Raw genomic sequence first — 23,923 nt, 5'->3', positions numbered from 1 at the left:
AAAAGCTTAAGCAGCCCCATAGCACTATTGATCTATCTAACAAAAATTCGTATTCATTGATCCCAGCAAACGTCATTGTAACTTAAATACAATTTTTTCAGTCCGTACAATTGATCAGTACACAACACATCCAAACCCTTTATATATTGTTAACAAAACATTGAGTGATTTTAACAAACGATGGCAAACGTAGTAGCATACCCAGATTTAGCTCTCGAAAAGTTTACCGGCTTAGATCCGAATGAAGATGCAAGAGATTTTCTTGATATAGTAGAGAAAAAGATAGCATTTTCCCTAGGCACTAGACCAGGAGATGCAGGTGACGAACAAGACGCATATGATAACAGACAAAGAGCCTTATTTGGTTCAATATTAAGAGGTCCAGCCGCTCAATGGTATCAGGGATTAGCAGCAAACTTACCTTGGAATGATATAACAGATCAATTCAAAGATAGATTCACTGATGATAAAGATAAGTATAGGAGACGAATAGAAGCAGAAAACATAAAAAGACAACCTGATGAATTCATTAAAAGCTACATACATAGATTAAGCACCGCAGTAGACCGTGGATGGCCTAATCCAACTTTTAATGATGATCAAAGAACAGCAAAGAAAATGGAATTCTTTGTACGCGGCTTAAGCCCGCCAGGCTTGAAACAAAAGGCTCATCAATTCCTAATTGAGAATCCACCCGCAACATGGCAACAATTAAAAGATCATATTGCAACAAAAGACTTAAGTTTTGCAGTAAGTAGTGAGTTTACTGGAACAGCCTCAAGTAGTGTTGATATTAAGTTGGAGATAGAAGGAATAAAGGATCAGCTTAAGGAGCTAACAGGACTAATGAAAGATCATAAAATAAATGCAGCCTATAATCCAAATGAACCCAGAAATAAACAAAACCATACCCGATTTTGTAAATGGTGTCGTAGGTCAGGTCATACTATCAGTGTTTGTTTTAAATATAGAGACCACAAAGATCAAAACAGAAAACCACCTCAGTATCCTTAAGAAATTCTTTTTCCAACAAACTAGAAACAGCTTTTAAAATTCAAAAAATATATTTTTATTAGGATCTGTGAGTATTTGTCAGATTAGTTTTCAACCTCAAAAAGCCAGAGACAATGGGTATCTTTCGATAGAAACAAAATTTCATTGTCTTCTACTTGACAGATATTCCTGGTAGGGTTCTTGCGAAATGCATCCCCTGCGCTAGCAGTCGCCCACGATATCCCTCCATCTCGAGGTCTATTAGACGGCTTTCTAACTGTCATTAGCTCATGAACTTAACTATTATCTATTATTATAATAATATATAAAATTTCTGAAAGAATCGTTCTCTGCCTAAGTCCGCTAGTAAGATATACCCGTTTTGTCCAGTAATCCACTAAAGTTTTGCCGAAACTTCAGTTTAAAGTTATCATCACTAAAATTAACGAAATCCTGTATTAAACTAAAGTGCTCAAAAACTTATTAAATATCTTCATTTATTTTTTCGAGGGGGTTAAGTGGTCATATGTGCGATCTAAGAGTACCCTAAATTGTATGATAAATTGAATTATTCATCACATTATCTCAAACCATCCACGCTTGTTGCTATTTATCCTAATCCTTCATCAATTCTCGAGGCTTATCCTCAAATTTTCTTAAACTCATTTTAATTCTAACCACCTTAACGTAACTTAAACCTAAATCGTCCATCAGTAAAGCTACCAATTACTGAAACTAAGGAAGAAAATAACAAAAACCAAAAAGGAAGGAACGGATTTGAGTGTTTTTTGATAAATCATTAGTTTTTTTTGACACAGTTTAAATATACACCTAATTAACAATAAGATTACGCACTAAAACCAATCTTAAACGTTAACCACATAACACCAAACACCAAGTTTTAGTTTCAGCACAAAAATATCAGGTTTCACAACAAAAACTAAGTTTAAAACACTGACACATCCACTTTATATTGATAAAATAGGTTTCATATGATAGCATAAGCACTAAAAAATTGATTTTTACCAGCCAAAATTTTTGGTTTCAGTCTAGGTTTCAGTTATAGGTTCAAACGTTTCAGTTAAAATAAGTATAGTTTCCGGTCAAAATTTTAAGTTTCTGTAAACGGATTCGGGTAAAACAGCAAAAGTTGAACTAGTCAAACCCAAATTTGGATACCATAAGTCAAAAACCTGGTCTTAAATGGTACGTTTTTGTTAGTTTCAGGTTTCAGAACACAAAAATTGAGTTTTTGGTCTCAAAATTGAGCTCCGAACGCCGAATTTTGACTTTCTAGAGAAAACTAACGGTGTTAAAACCCACCAAACCAATTTTAAATTTTGGTTCCTAAGGCTGAAACGTACGTTTCAGAATTGGTGTTTTTGGTTTCAGACCCAAAAATCTTGCTTCCCAAGTGAAATTTTTGTGAAATATTGAAAGATAATAGGAATCCTTAATGAACTAACAAATTTTTAAACTCAAAAAACTTCTAGAAGGTGTTAGTTTGAGCCCTCAAACTTATAGTTTCAGTAAACTAAAATCGTCGTTTTAGGCTAAAATTTTCATCTTTTTGGCAATTTTATTGCTGGAATAGAAATATATTAGAGAGACCAACCTAAATTTTCAATCTCAAAACTCTAAAACCAAGTGGTCAAACCACAGTTTCAGTTCTAGAAATCATAGTTTCAGCCCCAAAAACTTAGGTTTCCGCAAACAAAATTTTGATTTTGAAGTTGCAAACCTGTTCAAAATTCCAATTTACACTAGATCAGCTATCAAAAACCAACTTTTTATTTTCAGGCACCGAGTTTGAGAGAGTTTAAGAGTTTTAGGTTTGAGTTTTCAAAAACTAAGTTTAAGATATCAAAAGATTCGGTTTTCTCGAATTTTTTTGCAAGATAAAGCAAAAACCAGATATAATAAAGCGTATAGAAAGTTTTAAGATTAAAAAAACTCAATTTCAGCTACCATAGTTTCAGGTTTCAGATTATCGTTTCAGTCAAAAAATTTTCTAAGAATTTTTAACAAAAAAATTAAGTTTTGAACCAATAATAACCAATAAAGGCATATAGTTGTATTGTTAACCATACCATAGCATCAATAAAACTTCACTTGAACAAAGTTTCAGGTTTCAGTTAAGGTTTCAGCGAATAAAAAACTTGAAAAACTTAGAAAAAATTTTTAAAAAAATTTTTTTTTCAAAGAAATTTTTTTAAATTTCCTTATCTTATTCTTCATAACCTTTGTTAAAATTCAATAATTCCTAAGAGGTTTTCATTACTCTAAGACATACTAATCAAATAATACAACTTGGCTTAAGAAAAAGAAAACAAACATCGTGAAATTAATGTCAACACATTTTAAAATTGACGTCAGTACAATAAATTTAAAGCTCAAATTAGGAAATAAAGTCTCTAACATCATATGGTATATCACTAACACTGAAAAAAATCGAATTAGTATATTAGCAAAACACCCTAACGAAGATAAACACGAATTATACGTCTTCTTTCGTCGATATACTCCAGAAATTGACACCATTCTTCAGCAAATAAAAATACCAAATAACATAATTTGTATACCGGAAGAGCGATTAATTGCTTCACTCCCGATTGCTTTCTGATATCATAATATACCCAAGCACAAAACTACTTGCATTTTAATCATTTTTTATTAAAAACACAAAATTTTTCCTTAACAAAAATTAAAAATAATAACGAGTTCATAAGAAAAATTTAAACATTTTTTATTTTGCTTATCATTCCCTAGATAAATATTTATGTCCCTAAAAGGATGTAAAATGCTATGACCAACTTTTATCAAGTAAATACAACAGCATTTAATTGAAAACTAAAATTAAAAAATAAATCCACAAAAATTATTTGGTATATCACCAATAGCCAAAAAGATCAAATCACAATTTTGTCCAAACACCCACACAAAAATATTCACGAATTAACCATTCTTTCCAGCAGCAATACCCCAGAGATAACTTCTATCTTAAAAAAGCTTAAGCAGCCCCATAGCACTATTGATCTATCTAACAAAAATTCGTATTCATTGATCCCAGCAAACGTCATTGTAACTTAAATACAATTTTTTCAGTCCGTACAATTGATCAGTACACAACACATCCAAACCCTTTATATATTGTTAACAAAACATTGAGTGATTTTAACAAACGATGGCAAACGTAGTAGCATACCCAGATTTAGCTCTCGAAAAGTTTACCGGATTAGATCCGAATGAAGATGCAAGAGATTTTCTTGATATAGTAGAGAAAAAGATAGCATTTTCCCTAGGCACTAGACCAGGAGATGCAGGTGACGAACAAGACGCATATGATAACAGAAAAAGAGCCTTATTTGGTTCAATATTAAGAGGTCCAGCCGCTCAATGGTATCAGGGATTAGCAGCAAACTTACCTTGGAATGATATAAGAGATCAATTCATAGATAGATTCACTGATGATAAAGATAAGTATAGGAGACGAATAGAAGCAGAAAACATAAAAAGACAACCTGATGAATTCATTAAAAGCTACATACATAGATTAAGCACCGCAGTAGACCGTGGATGGCCTAATCCAACTTTTAATGATGATCAAAGAACAGCAAAGAAAATGGAATTCTTTGTACGCGGCTTAAGCCCGCCAGGCTTGAAACAAAAGGCTCATCAATTCCTAATTGAGAATCCACCCGCAACATGGCAACAATTAAAAGATCATATTGCAACAAAAGACTTAAGTTTTGCAGTAAGTAGTGAGTTTACTGGAACAGCCTCAAGTAGTGTTGATAATAAGTTGGAGATAGAAGGAATAAAGGATCAGCTTAAGGAGTTAACAGGACTAATGAAAGATCATAAAATAAATGCAGCCTATAATCCAAATGAACCCAGAAATAAACAAAACCATACCCGATTTTGTAAATGGTGTCGTAGGTCAGGTCATACTATCAGTGTTTGTTTTAAATATAGAGACCACAAAGATCAAAACAGAAAACCACCTCAGTATCGTGAAAAATTCTCAGACAATTATAATAGGAGATCTAGGCCTCGAGAAGAAAATAGTTATAACAATCGATACAATGGCTATAATCAGCGAAATAACAATAACAGACCATATTCTCCGTATCCTAGACAGTTCAAAAACAGAACAAATAGTTTCGATAGATCTCGATCTCAAAATTTTGGATCAAGAGATAGAAATTTCAATAATAGATTTAACGATCAAAATAACCCAAATCGTTATAATACTTACAACACAGCCTCAAACAACTATAATCAAAATAGGACCAGAAGCAATTCTATACCCGATCGAAATAGAAGATCATTTTCACAAGACAATTATCGAACGCGATACCAAAACAGACCTCACGAAAATAAATTCCCATCCTACAATAATCAAGCAAGATCCCTAGGTGATTCAAAACCATCCTCCAGAGAAAATAGTCGAGACAGAAACCCTAAAGTACAATTTAGTGAGAATAAAATCCATGGGTATTACAGCGATGACGAAGGCGAGGAACTTACTTTAAACTAGAACAGTCTCCGCAAGATAAAAAGTCACAAATGTATATTAATCTATATCAACATCCCGTCGGAGACAAAAATAAAAATAACGGCCTTGAAACCCAATTCTTAGTAGACACTGGAGCAACTTGTTCACTATTAAATTACGATACCTATTTAGAATACGCAAAAATACAAAAGTTGACACTTACTAAAGCACAATCCAAAACATTTGCTGTTAATGGACAAAAACTCAAACTCTTAGGATATACAAATTTTAACGCTAGTTTTGACAGTAAAGGTGATTATTTTGTGAAAATTCGAGCATGGGTTGCGGCCAAGGACGGATGTAAACTTAATATATTAGGTATGGATTTCCTCTCTAATTCAACTAAATCGATCGACTTTTCAACACCGAAACTAGAACTCAAGATGTACCCAGGAGTATCAGTCGCTATCAGCAATATAAAAAGCAAAAGCTATCCATTTATAAGTAGTTATCAGAATGTACTTTTAGACCAAACCATAACTTTAGCACCAAAATCAACTCGTGTCATTTCAATATCCCCAGCTGACAAAGTTTACAAAAAGGGAACATCGTTCAAACTAGATAAAGATCTACAACAAAAAGGAATATACACTTATAACACATATTGTAATCATGACGAGAAAACGTTACCTATAATGTTAAACAATCCTAAAGAATCGAAGGTCATTATATCCAAAGGTTCAATTGGACAAACTTTCGAGGACATTGAAACTGTTACAAAAACAATCTACAGCGTCGCAGACAATATAGCTTCTATGGAAGTTTTGTTCAACAAAAACGAACATCTAGATCCTATTTTTCATGTAAGCGAGCAATCAAAAGATCAACTGTTCTTCAAAAACTCTTCAATTAGTGAAAATCGTAAAAATTCCAAAAAGAAAAACAAGGAACTTTTGCAACAAAAAGAACTAGATTATACAAATAAATACGAACTAGAAACAGATTTCAGCAAGGAATTGAAGGACCTGAAACCCAAATCTGAACTAAATTCCCAAACACATTTTACAAATATACAAATTCATGAAATCCAGAAAAAGTTTGACAAGACAAAACAAGAGTTTCTAAAAAAGTTTGACTTTACTCACTCTGATATAAACCAAAATCAATTACAAGACCTAATGAATATGCTATTACAGAATAAAGACGTATATTCACAACATAAATACGACGTAGGACTAATAAAGCAAAAATTCCACGTAAAGCTTTTACCAAACTCTGTATTGACTAAACAAAGACCATCAAGAGTTTCATTGCATTACCAAGAAAAACTGAATGACTTATTAGACCAACTATGTAAATCAGGAATAATTAGAGAAATGGGAAGTAATACCGAAATGGGATCAGAATTTATAAACCCAATTATAATACTTCCAAAAGGGAACATAGTCAAGCTCGTTATCGATGCGAGATACCTGAACTCAATAACTGACTTAAGTCGTTATTCATGGCCATTAGAACCAATAGGATCGCTCATCACTAAACTAAAAGGAAATTTCTTCACCACGAGTGATTTATGCTCAGCATACAATCAAGTACCTTTAACAGAAGAAACACAACAATTAACAAGCTTTGTAATTGGATCAAAACAATATACTTTTAAACGAGGTTTTTACGGATTATGTGGTCTACCAAATTTCTTCAGTAGAATAATGACAACACATTTTGCACCCTTAATAAAAAGAAATCAAGCAGTAACCTATATAGACGATACAATAATGCAAGCACAAACTGTAGAAGAAATGTTCGACATTATTGCTACATACCATGACTTATTAAGAAAATCAGGACTAAAAGCTCAACCAGAAAAAACAAAATTTTTTTTGAGAAGAGTCCAGTTTTTAGGACATGTAATAAGTAAAAATGGCATAAAACCAGTCAAGAAAAAGGTAGATGATCTCAAAGCATTGAAATCGCCAGAGAACAAAAGAGATGTAATGAGAGTGTTAGGTTGTTTAGGATTCTATAGTATGTATATAAAGAATTTACATGTAGACTCAAAACCTTTCTATGATTTGATACGGAATGATACAGTTTTTAAATGGACACAAGATCATGAACAACTATTTAACGAAATAAAAGAAAGAATTAGCGCAGATACAATCTTAGCAATACCAGACACAAGATATCCTTTCCATGTACACGTAGACTCATCATCAATAGGAATAGGTTCAATATTGGTACAAGAATTCCCAGAAGGAAAACGTATAATATCCTTTAATTCAAGAGTATATAACAAAGAGGAACAAAAAATGTCAACAACAGCTAGAGAGCTTTGCGGTGTTGTATCAGCTCTACAAACATACGAACACTATTTATTAGGTTCACCACATCCAATATATCTCTACACTGATCACGAAGCTTTGATTTACCTTTGGGGAAGAAGAGGTAAACTTTCCCATAGATATTTTAGATACCAATTGGTTATATCACAATTCCAAAATTTAAAAATTATTTGGACCGAAGGAAAAAACCTAGCATTCCCAGATATTTTAAGCAGAAATGTAACAACTAAAGATTTAGACAAACACCAACTTAAACATAAAAAGATTCCCAAAGACATTTTATTTTACGACAAAAATGGCTACGAAGAAAAATACTTCATAGTACATGATACCGAAAAAGGACCCAGCGATGAATTTTTTCCTGTTATTAAACAAGATAAAAATGGTGTAACTAGATTCAAAATAAATAACGACAAATTAATCAAAATACCCAAAGAAACAAAAAAAGAACAAATTTGCTCACTAACTGATATAAGTTCTTGCTTTATACAAGGTTCAGCTATCAACCAAGTTAGAATGATTCAAAACAAAGTACCAAATAATAATGCAAGTGACGAAGAATCAGATCATAACTACTCCGAATTGTCCTTCGAATTGAACACTAATCCAACCCAATTTGGGGATTATATGTCAAATTACGATATTGAAGACCAGTCCGACCTCTTATATTTTGAAACGATTAATGAACAAGATGAGATAATCCAAGAATGTTTACTAAACGATGAAATTGCATTATGTGAACAATTAACCAATAAACTAGAAAACAAAAAACTTGCAACCAAACTGCCTAACGAAACACTTACAAACAAGGATAACCTTACTCAGATATTTACTAGTTTCAACAACCTAGGAAAAAATATAGATTTAAACACAGAACTTATTGCCAAAGAACAAGACACCGATGCAGTCGTAAAAATCGTAAAAGAATTAGTAAGAAACAAAAACAAAGACTCAAAAAATATACACTATAGACAATCAAGAGCTTTATCTTCATATCTAAACAAATTTGAAACTTTACTATTAATAGGAAATATTCTTTGCATTGAACAAGCCTCAGATAATCCCGAAGTAAAAGAAATTAAAATTTGTGTACCTATGTCACTTTTTATAAAAATATTTGAATTGGCACATTCAGATCAGTTAGCAGGTCATGTAGGAAAAGACAAAACCATTGGGAATATAAAACGATTTTTCTTTAGGCCAGGCATGTATAAATGGATAACCCAGTTAATAGCAGGATGTCTTGACTGTCAAAAAAATAAACACAAATGTCACGATCTTAACCAAGCACCGTTAGAACAATGGACGGATACAGTACCTTTCCCGTTTCATACTGTACACATAGATCATAAGGGACCAATTAATCCTACATCAAACGGAAAGAAACATTGTTTAGTTGTAGTAGATTCATTTTCTCGATTCCTCCAAGTATATCCAGTAGCTAACACTACCGCATTTGAAACAATAAAAACTTTAGAAACATTTATTCTCACATTTGGTATTCCACAAAAACTAGTTTATGATAAAGGAACAGCTTTCATGAACGAAGATTTTACTAGTTGGCTTCATGAACTAGGAATAACACATGCTCCCAGAACCGCATATTCACCATGGACAAATGGTAAAGTGGAAATACAAAACAAACATCTAGGAACACATTTTAGAATTTTCTTTGATCAAGCAAAGGGAAATTGGAGTGATCTAGCTGCGAAATTCGCTTTCGCTCATATCACCACTATCAACGCAAGTACTGGATTAACACCATACGAAATTGTTTTCGGACAAAAACCTCAAATACCAATCTCTTTAAAACTAGGATTACTCCGAAATTCAGAATTAACGTGCAACTCTGAATTCTGTGCTAATCTTCCATTACACAGACATTCTTTACAAACATCATCAAATAAGGCTATACAACCATTATTAAAACCAAAAATTAACACTTCACTACTTATCAGAGAGAACCAATTTAAATACATCTATAATACAGCTTACAAGAAAAGTCTTGAAAACAACGCCAAAATCCACAAATATCGAAATAAATATAAATTAGGAAAACCCTTAGAGATAGGTCAAAAAGTACTGATGGAAAACCATTCCATAGAAGATGGCAAATCAAAAAAATTACAAGAACTACGATCAGGCCCATATACGGTAACAAATAAAGTAACGAATGTAAACTATGAAATACAATTAGATTCAGATCAAACTATAAAAAAGACAGCTCATAGAAACCATCTAATTGAATACTTTCCCATTGAAGAAAAAGCAAAGGAACTGGTGAATGACTATGTGTTAAAAGACCAGTCCTACAAACCATTCTATGAAAACCTAATGAAATCAAGGAATAAAATTGTCAATACACCACTAACCAACAAATCATTTCAAAACCCAATGGGTTCATCAGAATATTTACCTGTCGAAACACACCATAGACGAGAAAATAATATAGAACTACATGAAACTGAGCAAGAAAAAACCTTAACGAATATCGACTCAGGATTTCAAGAGCACAACACAGAAACTATACAAATGCCACATACACCAGGATTAGCTCAGAGAAGGCTAACATCAACACCTCTTTATCCAAACGATAGGAATGGTAATAATTTCGATGAATTATCATATATACCAACTACATCAAGTCACAACCTCCAAAACGGACAGACATCTGTTCAAACGGGCTCGACAAATGAAAGAATTCAGAGACATCGGCGACAACCCAGCTTCTACCAAGCAGGATTCAACTAAGGAATCTCTAATAGTCTTCACTAGCTAAAAACTCATTTTGTAATCTCCGGGTCACCAATTTGGATACAAAAGATTATTCAAACTATGACCCCACACGTAATGGTCAATCAAACTAGTCAATTTTTTAAAGAAAAAAAAACAATGGTTTCTTTCAATAAAAACCAACCAAAAAAAAAAAAAAAAAATTTACTATTGCTAATTTTTAGCAACTTCGCGATAATGATGAAATTTACTACTCTACTTCCAACATTTATACCTCTTGTCATTCTACAGAATGATGATTTGGAAAACGTATCGAATTCTCTCAAAGTTACTCACTGTGATTGTTCAAGCATGCAGGAAAATAAAATGTATGCTTTAAATCAAGTGGCCCCATGTAAAGTTAGCCCAGAAAACCTTTACACTACCGATAGCACAATTAGCGTATATCAACGATCTTATAGAACATACGTGAACGCAGTTATGTGTAAAATTAAAACATTTCCCATTCGTTATAATGGCGGAATGTGGGCACATTCTTCCATCGTTCACAATATGAACATGATAACCTATGAAATTATTATACCACCAGAAGATTGCAAAAAAGCAGCAAAGAACAACAAAATTACAGTGAATGAAGATGGATACACCCATGAACTAATTATAAAAATGGATGAAAGTATTTTACAACACAGAAATGAAGGAACATCGTTAGAAGGCGACAGTTCGACAGCATGCAAGAATAGGGGACAAATCAAACACTATAGCTACGAAACGCACATGCAAAAAGTTCAACTCAAAGTAAATCTAGAAACAAAACAAGTACAAAATCCTTACGGTATGCCATTACCATGCACAGTACTCGAAGGCGGATGCGAATCAACATCATTAGACCCTTATGCTTACACTTGGGACATGCCCGAAAATTGCGTAGTCACAAAATTGTTTTCTCAAAAAGCGAAAATGGTCAAGTACGCTAATAAGTTGGACCACCCTCAATATCATATACTGAGTGAGGGATCGGCACCCAATGGCTTAGACCTCAAAATTCGCATTTACAACAAGCAGCAAGAAGTCTGCAGCAGGCCAGGAGCATTATATAAAACAAATTTTGAGTCCTTGTTTATTTCTTATTCAGGCGGTTTTGATATGAACACTGGTAAATCCAGCAACATACGACACGATGATAGAAATTACTATCAAATGCAAATAAATGAGAACGATCAAATAAGAGTGAAACCTTTGAACTATCCTCTGGGATCAGGTAATTTTTCATTCCTCCATGATGAACGTAACAATAAAAATCGGGATCCTCTTTGGCGCCATGTAGGTACCGATGAAATTGATTACGAACTTCATCTGGGCGCAAAGTTAGATTACATAATGTACTTTAATGCTAAACAAATCAGGCATTCTGAAATGACATTATTACAGAATCAATGTGAACTCGAAAGAACACAAATTCTAACAATAATGATGTTAGCTTTACAAAACACCAGGCTTGCAGGATACATGTTAACCGGCAACCGCTCTATGTTTTTGGACACCGATGGAGCAGTTGGCTGGCTGTATCACTGCCCTAAAAAAGTTTTACCTCTTATAGTTCTCGAAAAATGCTTTGATCGAATACCGATCTTTTACAATGGGCGAACAATGTTTGTCGACCCTATTACCCGCCAAACTTTTCCTTTTGCCAACGAAATACATTGCGTTGGTGGCTACAAAAATGCCTTTCAACTTGATTTAGATGATAAATTATCTTGGTACCAATTAATGCCGGCTCCAATACCTTTCAAGACTCCTTTAATGTTCGCTCCACAAGATATAGGCCATATTACGGAATTTCCCGTATACGATTCGCGACGCGCAGGCATGTATACCCCAAAACAATTAAAAGCTTTTTGGGATAACATTATTCATAACACAGCATCAGCATCTATTCTCAAAAAAATTACAAGAACTGTTCTCCAAAATGGACACATGGATTATGCAAATTCCGACGCTTTAACCGCCGCAATGGGTTTAAACCAAAAAATTTATCTAGATTCTCTGCTCTCACCAGGATTTTTCATGAATAGTTTCATCGGAACATTCGGTTTTGTTGCTTTTTTCCTAGAAAAAATCGGAATTTATTTTGCCTGTTTTCTTTTTCTCAAATTCCTGCTAGAAATAATAGTAACAATTATTAAAGCTTTGGAAATTAATAAGCTAACAAATCGTACTATGAGCTTCTGGAAGATAATATTAGGTGCCACGTATAACCTTTTCGTTCTATCAGTTTTTACTTCTATTTTCTCAAACGAAAACTCCAATCTTGAATCATCCGATTTGCGAAACTCAAGACAAAAACAAATACGACAACAAAATCAAAATCAAAATATTTACCAAGAAAGCACTGCTTCAATACCTATGGTAGAGCGAAATGAGCCTGCAGTACCCTTAATGTCACCAGATTCGCGAAACGAACCTGGTTTATACCCAGACCTAAATCACCAAAATGAACATTTAGTACGGAACAGTGTAATAGGAACGATCTCTAGCACAACAATCCCTCATCCAACCACCAACAACAACACTATAACACCAATCTAAGCAACAGTTTTCTATTTCAGAATGCCCTCAAGAAAACTGTGCATCCCCATTGACTAAATGCTAGTCGATATACTAGACAGACAAGTTCTTTTATTGATCCAATTTCCCACACTTACAAATAAACTGTTTACACGAATAGCAGCTGTTGACTTGCATCAACCAGGAACCAATAATTTTATACGCCTCATGCTAATTGTTTACCCCGGAAAAGTGATTCATGAAGCTGTCATTGAATCATCGAATCCCAAATATAATTATATCTGTTCGTTTCTTCAAAGTAACGAATCTGCTATCATAAAAATTACTTCAGAAGGAGTTCATTTTTGTGTGTGAAATACCACGATAAAAAGAATTTACTTGAAAACAAACATTCAAATGTTGGTAGGAATTTTGGATCGAGACATTCGTTTATTAATTCAACTCCCAGGTTATGCAAACAAACTACCAGCATTAATAGCATCAGCAAGATTACCAAAAACCAAACCAAATGATTGCATTCACCTTATGATAATAACTTATCCTGAGGAAACTGTTCAAGAAATTGAAATTGACTCTTCAAACAAAAAATATGATTATATTTGTTCTTTACTGGAAGGAAATAGCTCAGCAGTCGTCATTACCGATTTCGAAGGAATTCACTTCTGTGTATAAGTATTAAACAGAAACAACAAAATTGAATGGATACTTTCCAAATATAAAATTTGAAGAAAAATAAATGTTCCTTGACACACTAAATCAAAATTTCTGCTTAATCATATCTTGTCCTCATTTCCCAAAGAAATTCTATTCCCGAGTCACAACAGCAATTTTACCATCCGTAGCAATTGATAACAATTTACACTTAATTATCAACGACTTTCACCATAATCAAAATTACGATATTATCGTGAAGGAAACCAATCCTAGATACAAAGATATTCTTCACATCTTAAAGTATAAAAACTCAGCCATAATCGAAACTGCTTGTGAAGAAATTATTTTTTTGTGAGAAAAATAATTAAATATAAACCCATGTTATTTAAACACAACAATCGTCACGTACTCCTTTACCAAATAGAAAAATCCTTCGACGCCTGTAACGGTTCATATTGTCCAAAACTTATCTTATATTTCGATTATTGTAACACGTGGGAAGACGGAACAATTGAAGTCTTTCACAACTCGCCTTATTGGAATTTTTTTCTAGTTTTGTCGAATACTTGCTTAAGTCATCTGCCAAAAGACATAAGCGATTTCCATTCAAATGATCTCACTAACCTCTCGTAATCTATTTATCCGGTTACCAAACCTACGTTACTCACTTATTGGAGTAGAGAAACACTCTGAAAACTTCTATCTTTTACATGTGAGTAAGGTTAACTCCAGTATCTTAACTACAATCACAGTTCCAGGAAATCACCCTAATTTCCTTGAACTAAGTCATTTTCTTGCTTTTGACACAAATGCAGAATTTTTTCTAAATCCACCTATTTTCTCTAATTAGAAAAAATGATGTTTAATATCAACGACCAACCAGTTTCAGTTATTCATATAAAGAAAACATTTGAATTACAACCACATTTACAAGTTTACATGATAGTTAATGTTCGATATATCGAAACAGGTACTTTTGAGGAACTTAGTATTTACCCCACTTCCCGATATTGGCCATTCTTTCTTTTTGTATCTGATCACCCAGAGTCTTGTCCTACCAATATTGAATGTGAACATTGTACATTAGACTAGAATGATAATTTTTTACGAAGGAACCTTCGTCCAAATTAAAGGTTTCCAGCGCTTCTTCATTCTAGCAGAAAATTTCAAAATAATCCCCATTTTTATAATTCATTTCGAAACGCTTTATAATGGCGAACTACACAGCACCATTATTAAACCAAGCAATAAATACTGGCATTTAATACTATGTCTTGCAAATAGCCTAACATTTCCCATTCCCTGCGATCTAGACCAGATTGAATGAGCAGCGAGAATGACAACTGAATGTCCTATATGTTTGGAAATTTGCGATCAAATGAAAAAATTACACAAAAATTTACCTCCACAACCACCACATTTAGTTTGCGTTAATTTTTATAATAAACTCAAGCTAAGAGCTAGTACACCATTCGCAAAAATTCCTTGCCCCATTTGCAGGCAGATTATTCATGTAATTAATATGACAGAATACGATGTCTGTAATATCTGCAACCAATTAGTGTTATCCAGAAACAAACGGAAGGGTGAACATATGATAGTTAAGCACCCATATATTACTGTGTGCAATAACTGCATTGAGAAATGCAAAAACATCTGCCCTATCTGTTTTTCCAAAATTGCCTTTGATGAGTTTTGGGCATAACTTACTTTTATACAATGTCAAACGAATGCCCCGTTTGTCAAGAATTGAAAACAACCCTTCAATTAAGGAAACTTCACAAAAGAAAGAATCCACAACCATTTTATTTTATTTGTGATGAATGCTACATGACTCTCAAATCCAAAACTAACTTAATTTTTGACAAATTCTTATGCCAAATATGCCACCAGGATGTTCACATATTAAATTTCGAACAAATTAACAAATGTCTGACCTATAAAGGCAATAAAACAAGGAATAAACAATTATGCTGTTTGTTTAGAAAGTCGCAAAATGTTCTGCTTGGTAATGGACATTGATTTTGTCCTTGATTATAATCTCCTCGTCGAAGGTGACGGTTACCAAGCGCGCACAAATCGTATTTATATTCATCCCGATCAACAGCAGTTGGATATTTTTTGCCAACGTTATAGTCCTGGCTTCCACGATGAAGAAAAATTTACTGTCAAAAGCAGCAGTAGATTTTTTAATATTATCTTAAATGCATTCAACAATGACGAAGATGTCATCGACATAAACTTCCAAACCTCCAATCGAGTTATTTTTTAATTTTTCCTTCTTTAAAAGAATGATTCAGATAACTTTACCAGCTTTTATATGTAAAATTTTTCAAGCCTGTTATTTTTATTTCCAAAGTTTTCTTTATGTTTCTCAACCCATTTTACAGTACTTCCGAAAAACCATTGAACAACCCACTCTTGAATGCCCAATTTGCTACTTACCAAAATCCAAATTCAAGAAACAACATCATAACGAGCCACATCATCCACCACACTTTATCTGTATAGACTGTCATGACCAAATTGTAGCCCATTTTTCCAAATATGGACAGATTTTATGCCCCATTTGCCAAGTCCCAAATTATACCCAATCACTTTCATATTACTCCCCTTGTTGTTTATGTGAAAAAATGATTAAAAGCGCAAATTGGGGAAATACCCAAACCCAATGTATGGCAAGCTATCAACATCTTACTGATTGCCATCAAGGTATCATTATTTGTACAAGATGCCTCCCTAATACGGCACAATTTTGTCCCTTATGCCACATCCCTTGTGATTTTTCCGACCCCTGGAATTAATCCTCAACACTTTACGATGTCCATATACGATTCCTCTACCTTCCTACATTTGGTAAGATCTATAGACTTCAGTAATCAGCTCACAATTTATAAACCTTTTTAAATAACATTTAACACAAAAATCTCTTTTACACATGCTATATTATATACTATTTACCCCCCCGGTTTTTTCTAGTCCCTTTTACCTATAAAAGGGGACCCCATGGTAAGCCTGTGGATGACCCCAGGTGGACATACATTTAAGATTAGGGGTTAATTAATGCCCAAATTTCCATTTTTTGCTTTAACTACACAAGTTTAATATCTGAGCTTAACTCAGTGTTGTAAAGTGCTTTATTCCTGTGGTTAATAAACACCATGATCGTCTTTCTTGATTTGTATTTCTGTGGTTAATAAACACCATGATCGTCTTTCTTCATTTGTTTTCCGTGGTGGGTTTGTGAGAAACCACAAGATTATATTTTCCACCTTTTATATATATACAATTTTACACTTTGTCCTTCATTGTTCAAACATTTGATAATTAGCCTTAATATCCGAATGTAATTCGGGATTTTGAATATTTGGTCATTATATATTGATGTTTAGCAAAATGGAATACGACCCAATTTTAAACTGGAATTGCAGAAACGCAGACCCTGCACCAGAGGAATTTAAAAGAAAGCTGCCTCTCAGGAAGCAACAACGGAAACCGGTAGCAGTTCAATCTTTTTCAATGGACGACGGGTTAAATAAGAACCCTCGCAACTTTCCCAGTTTAACCCAAAGATTGGAGCTGCAGAAGTGCAGAGAAACCAAATTGGATACGGAAAATCCAAAATATATAACGAGTTTAAAGTACTCAATAAAGGAAAATTTTAACAGATGGAAACTGCCATCGTTCATAGAAGTCGTTAACTCAACGACACTGGAAAAGGCAATGATGCCTATCGACTTCATAACCCAGCCAGAAGGGGTTATAAAGAACGAAAACAACTTCTGGAAATTAAAGAAGAGGGAGGAACACGGGTACATCCTCAAGGCAGGAGGCACGAAAGTCACCATCCCGTTCGAAGGAATAACTGCTTTTCCGAACCATGTAAAAGAAAGCAGACAGCAAGAACAGTACGACATCCAACAACTTACGGACGGAATGAGCAGACTACGAATCAAAAACAAGATTAAAAAGAAGAAAATCGTGAAGTTGCAACAAAAACTAGAGGCTTCACAGAGGAAGATAGCGATCCTCAGATCATACAACGTAGAGCTTGAATCCAGAAGGAAGCTCTAGATAAAACCTAACTTGTCTTTATAACTTTTTCGTTTGATGTTCTCTTTAAATTTTATAACTATAGTATTTAACCATTTAAGTGTTTAAATTTTCACCATGGTAACTGTAAGAATCGAACAGCTTAATTTTCTAAAAAAAGGGGTGAGTTGTAGTATTGCGAAATACTACACATACACAAAAAACCATTGTCTTAATTGTTTATTTAACGACCCAATTCTAAATTGGAGCGTGCCATTTAAATTAAAGCCTCTTTTCACTAAATCAGATATTGACTGATTTACTCTTATTAGGACTATAAAATCTTGTTTTGAAAATCCACTCCTTTTTAAATACTTGTCCAATTTTTCTCATTTTTTCATGCTCAATATTTTAAAAGGGCGGCGATTATTAATACGTCCCTTTTAACTTAACTTGAAACAAACTGGATAAATATTTAGCAGTCTTGCCGGCTGCACTGAAATTCTCCTTGCTTTGATTAAGCAGAGGTGCACCTGCAATACGATGCATCAGAGAGAGTAATATGAATTTTTAATAAGACAAACTGAAGGCTGCGGTTTTTATCAAAGGGGACTAATAAGTTGAAGATATTTGATTTGAAAAAATCAAATAAAAACTAGTTGAAAATTCCCTTATTAGAAAGGGAGAACAAAGGAGCAGGTGAAACCTGAATAATTAAAGATTGAATCAGCCGCCGGTTTATGCTTATGAGCAAAAGGACTGGCCTGAAATCTTCAGTGTTTCATTTTGCTCAGTCAGCAGCAAGTCATTTCTCTTCAGTCAAATCTTTTAAAAATAAATAATTTTTCTTTTCTGCCCTACACTAAAATTAATCTAGCCCTTTTCATTTATAAAAAGAGAATAAATTCTCAGTTTAAGTTTGATTTGAAAAATTATAAATCGAGATACTCGAGATACGCACCCCCGACGAAGTCTGGACTACAAGTACCCAAAGGACTACGGCAAGACGATTCATACGACCCAACCAGAAGTGCTGACTTGGACAAACATCAAGGGCAACCATACATACTAATCAGCCACCGACCTTAGTAAGAAGATAAAATATTGATGAACAAAATAAGATTAGCTCAACCTCCCCTCATAGGTATATTTCTTTAAGCTGTTCGATTCATTTATATAATCTAATAACCCAGTGCTCTGTATCTAACCAACTAATTAATTCATACCTTTGCTAACTATTGTTTCTACTCTACTTTTTGTCAAGACAATTTGACGATCTAAGGTGAGACTTATAATTTAGGATAAAATTACTAAGCATTCAACCAGCAATGAGCGCTTAGTAAAGCTCAAATCTGGCTTCAAATTAGGTGAAAAATCTCGACTCGGGCAGTGGTCTCGGAAGTGAATCTGACTCTCTTGGACCTTGCATTCTACGAGCAAGACTATGTGTCGGCTGCGCATTGGAGAAACTAAAGTGGCATCATATGGGGGGACGTATAACAAATCGCGCGATGAGAAACCTCTCTTAGGGGAGCGATGGTGAAGTGGTTACGTCTCCGCCTCTCAATCAGTTCAATTAACCAACCGGAAGGGTTGACTTCATCACTAGGAAAATGCTAGTCATACAATGTTAAAAATGGAGCTGATTAAAAAACGCTTGTCATATAAAATTTCAATACGCTAGTTGATTTCAATACAAATTACGCGGATTTCAAACCGTTGTCAAAGTACCCGAGCTTGGCTTCGTAATGAATATACTTGAAAAATAAAAAGTTTTGGATCAGTTGAAAGTCAGTCAGATCGTTCTCGGTTTTGCCCTGATATAGGCAGGTATGATTCATTACCTTATGAGTTTTATCAGAAAACAGTTGAATATCTGGATTTCTTTAATCTAGCGCAGCATACTGAAAAAAATGCATGCAAACTAATAGTTCTGGTATGATTAAACTTCACTGACTTTTACATGCAATAAAATGTTTTACAAAGTTGTTTTTCACGTGACAAAAAATGGCCTGATAGTTTTTTTTATTCTATCGGTGTTTTTGCGATTTTTTTATCTCGAACGCAAACAAACTTTCGCCAAAAATCTCTCGTTTACGCAGGCTCGTATTAGTTGTTTGACTTTTCATATGTATCGTAAAAACAATGTGCAACCAAAACAAACCGTCAGGCTAAAACGAATAATTCAGGCGATAAGAAAAAACTGCATTAGTTACAAGCAGTTTGATCATACCTTTTCAACAGAAAAAAACGATTGGTTGATTTAGCGTGTATATTTTGTATCTTCATCTCTGCGCACTTTGTTGAATTACCTCGCATTTTTTCTCTTTGCAGCCAGTTTTATTTCTGAGCTTTTTAACAATTGAGCAAAACCATGAGCTCAACTGAAGTTGAATGTCCACTTAAACATGTAGAGATCTGGAGTCCAACCAGCAAACCCCGTAAATGGTTGCTAATTGCCGGCGCCAGCAACCCGCCAGAAAACATAGTTGTATCGGGCAGAAGACCACGCGAAGCTCCAACTGCTAGATCGGGAAAATATTTGAGCGGTGTGAACTTTGACTTAGCTCATATGGGCCGAGCAGTAGAGACAGAGCTTCATAACATAGTTAGAGACTTCGAAATGACAAAAAACGACGCTACTGAACGTATTAGGAAGTTTTTCGAGTTTTGCTTTCGAGGCAACTTCAAGCCCATGCTTTATTATACTGGTCACGGTGAAGAGGATACAGGAAACTGGTGTTTTCAAGATGGCACAATAGGGATAGAGGAGATATTTTCTATGTGTCAGTCGAACATGGAGTACCCGACAATCATAAGTGACGCTTGCTTCAGCGGTCATTGGGTAAACTATGCCCACGAGAAGTTGGTGAAAGGTTTTCAGTGTTTATCTGCATGTGGAGCTGAGGAGACAGCACTTGACACAGGTTTGACCCTCTCATTTGCGCTATTTACTGGTCAACCATTCAACCCAAGTAAAAGTTATATTATGGGTACCCTGGTTGAGGCCAGTAGCGTACCAAGTAAATGGTCTTCTCACTTTCCCAAAGTGTTGTACCTTTGGTCATTTTTTCTGGCAGATGTTTGTGGCTGAGCAACCCTGCAAGATTTTTTTCAGGCAGAAAAGCTATCAGTTTTGAGGGGGAAGAAAAACGCATTTTTGGGGTCAAGAGCTTGTAGGAGCAGTCAGAAAAGAGCATTAAAACAAAGCGATCTAACAAAAGTATTCGACCTATCTAAAAAATTCGGTACATTTTTCTTTCAAAAAAAAAACATAAAAAATCTTAGTACTTCACTGATAGACTCTGTATTTTTGTTTCCATCTCAAGACATAGAAATTTTTCATAATTGTATCTTTAGACTGTGGTTTACAATTTTTCCAACTCCTGGTATAAAAAATCGCCCGTGGGTCAGACGCTCCTGTAAAAAACGACGTTCTTTCCAAACACAGTCTGCACGTCGGATGTGGTTCAATGAGCTTGAATTTTTTTGGCGTTTATCATCGGACGTTGAAACTCATTTTTTAAATTGTCTTTATACAATGATAAGGGACGATGAAAAAAGTTAGGAAAAAAAAGTGTTTAAGCTAAGGACCATAATAACTTTCGAAATGAATCCAGCAGTATTAGTAGTACTTGCTTTGTTATAAAAAAATATATTTCTTTTGGCAAAAATGACCAAACTGAAGATAATATACATCGCTTTGTTCTGAGGCCTTAAGGCCAATAGTTTTGTGGTATAATTCGATGGTTCGCACCTTTTAAACTCTAAACAACTTATAAAACCATACAATTTCACGTCTTGCTTTTTGCTGCCTTAGCAACTTAAAACCACTACATTTTAAAGCTATTTCTATAACTTAACACCTTTCAAATCCAAAATGAAAAGAGAGCCTACTTGAAAAAGAACTTCGGCAGTTATCAACGACTAAAACAAGATGGTTTTGGCAACTTTCATGACAGTCAGTTTTGCGCTACTTAATTACTATAATTTTTGAATAAAAATTTGCCAAAAAATTGACTTGTTAAAATGATTCGATCCAAAAACGAGCATTCTTGTAACAAACTTCAAAGAACTGCAATTTATAAAACAATTTTTGAAAAAAATGGCATGATATTTAGGTTATTTTGAGCCGACACAGAAACTCAAAAACAAATTCCATTTTTGCTAAAAAAAAACTAAAAGCTTTTCAATTTTAGAATCATTCTCGAAAATCATTCTGAAAAACTTTACCATAATCGTTTTGTGTTTTTTTTTTGGCACAGAAACGCAAAGCTTAAGTTCATTTTTGTAATAGCAGATGCTCATAATTCATGTAATTGGTCGTTTGAGCAAATCCAGTAATCGGTAATTTCTTTTTTTTTTCGCGGAAAAAAATTGGTGGCCAGACTTTACAAGAATTGGCTTGTTTTCAGATGAAACTGTAAATGCGAAAAAAGACTCAATGATTTTTTTTTGATGATTGCAATCAATTATAAATTGAGTAAAGCATAAATTTACTAGCAGATTTTGATGTTTGTCAGAAACTTTACGTTAAAATGCTATGAATTAGCACAAGCACTTTTTAGTTGTCACAATGGTTTAGTAAAACATCTAATTGAAATGCAAAAAAAAAAAAAAATTGTCGATAAAAATCTTAGGTAGTTTGTGTAGCTTCAGTTTAGCACGCATATTTGAGATATACAAAGTTTTTCAATTGCATCAATGGTAGGATTAACTTTACCGTGAATGAAGTTAAGATGAGGAGTTCACACAGCATCAGTTTTAGTATTTGTTTTGAACTTAATTTCTTCAGTATTAAAATGATTAGGTAGCAAAATGTGCGTTGCTAAGTTGTATGGTTTTAAACTGTAAGACACCAATTCTTTTCATCAATCGTTTTTTCCTGATGCATATAATCTGGGTGACAGCCGATGATCAAAAAGTTTTCGTGAGAAACTTAATTAGTCAAGGAATTTTGCTTTTGCAAAAACGCAATTGACTTGGAATACAAATAACTGTAAGCACAATTATACCAAATACCTTGCGTGTTGCATTACCCATGTGTGGAATTGTTATAAAGAAGATTTGTGCGTAACAGGTGTCTGCAAAATAGTAGTAGATATTGACGCTAAAGTGGGAGGGGGGCATGGCGGACCCCATGTTTTAAGATTCGTTATAGGTTTCCAGTCCGCCATGCTATGTAGTAATATTAAGTAAAAAGTCTACAATGTATTAAGATAGGGAAAACCAATGATAATGTTTCAATGTGATGGTAAGATAAAGAAAAATGGAATTTTTTTGGGTTTTATGTGGAAATGTCTAGTTTTTTCGCAAAATTTTTGGCGCGCGTTATCTAATTGTTAAAGATCACTGTTCGGTTACGTGTACTTTTAGAACTGGTCTCGTAAATAGTTTTTTTTTGGTTCACGCAAATTTTTTGGCGCGCGTTATCTAATTATTAAACATCACTGTTCGGTTACGTGTACTTTTAGCAATGAAGGTCTCGTTAATAGTTTTTTTTTGGTTCACGGTAAGTCAATGGTGATTTTTTTTGGGTAAAAAGTGAGATTTTTCATCAAAAAATTTAAAAAATTTTCAAAAAAATTTCAAAACACGATAAGAATTGGTATAATTCGACCTATTAACCCTGTTATAAGATGTTTTTTTTTGAAACAGTGTTCAATCTACCTGAAGTTATGCTGAAACATACTGAAACTTCGAATGAAATCAATTTCTTGAGAGAATAAAATTAAATTTCAAAAAAAGTATACAAATCACTGCATTGTATATTAAATTTACCGCAACATTTTACCTTTTAATATCATAAAACCAAAATATTACGACATCATAAATACATTTACTACATCGGATCAGTTCTTATAAGTTGAATGGTTTTATATGAATTCCATCGTCTTTTTGGATAAAAATAACAAAGTCCGTTCTTTGTTTGCTCATACGTGGCCACCATATGGTTCACGGTTCTGAATCCTCTGTTAGTAGATGTAAGGTTAAACTGCTTCATCGAGCACTCTACCTTTTTGTGACAGGGGACCATCTTTAGAATCTTCTAGAACTCGTTTGCTGAATCCTTTGCTGCAAATTCGAATTTATCTGATTTGCT

The 23,923-nt window shown here is 33.9% G+C and overlaps 2 protein-coding genes across 2 annotated transcripts in view; both read left to right on the top strand.

Moving 5' to 3' along the window:
• The first annotated feature begins 1,469 nt into the window (after window positions 1–1,469).
• LOC134839467 (heterogeneous nuclear ribonucleoprotein D-like-B) overlaps window positions 1,470–23,923 on the top strand; it is a 393,489-nt gene continuing 371,035 nt past the window's right edge. The window contains exon 1 of the mRNA XM_063855024.1: window positions 1,470–1,483. The gene's annotated coding sequence lies outside the window, so the exon portion shown is untranslated. The remainder of the gene's footprint in view (window positions 1,484–23,923) is intronic.
• The window catches only part of LOC134839256 (uncharacterized), a 32,409-nt gene continuing 28,587 nt past the window's right edge, over window positions 20,102–23,923 (top strand). The window contains exon 1 of the mRNA XM_063854752.1: window positions 20,102–20,747. Within this exon, the coding sequence (XP_063710822.1) occupies window positions 20,195–20,747 (553 nt within the window). The 5' untranslated portion in view covers window positions 20,102–20,194. The remainder of the gene's footprint in view (window positions 20,748–23,923) is intronic.

The sequence above is a fragment of the Symsagittifera roscoffensis genome, chromosome 2, assembly GCF_963678635.1.
Source record: "Symsagittifera roscoffensis chromosome 2, txSymRosc1.1, whole genome shotgun sequence".
Classification (NCBI taxonomy): Eukaryota; Metazoa; Xenacoelomorpha; order Acoela; family Convolutidae; genus Symsagittifera; species Symsagittifera roscoffensis.
This window is presented reverse-complemented; position numbering and strand designations above follow the sequence as displayed.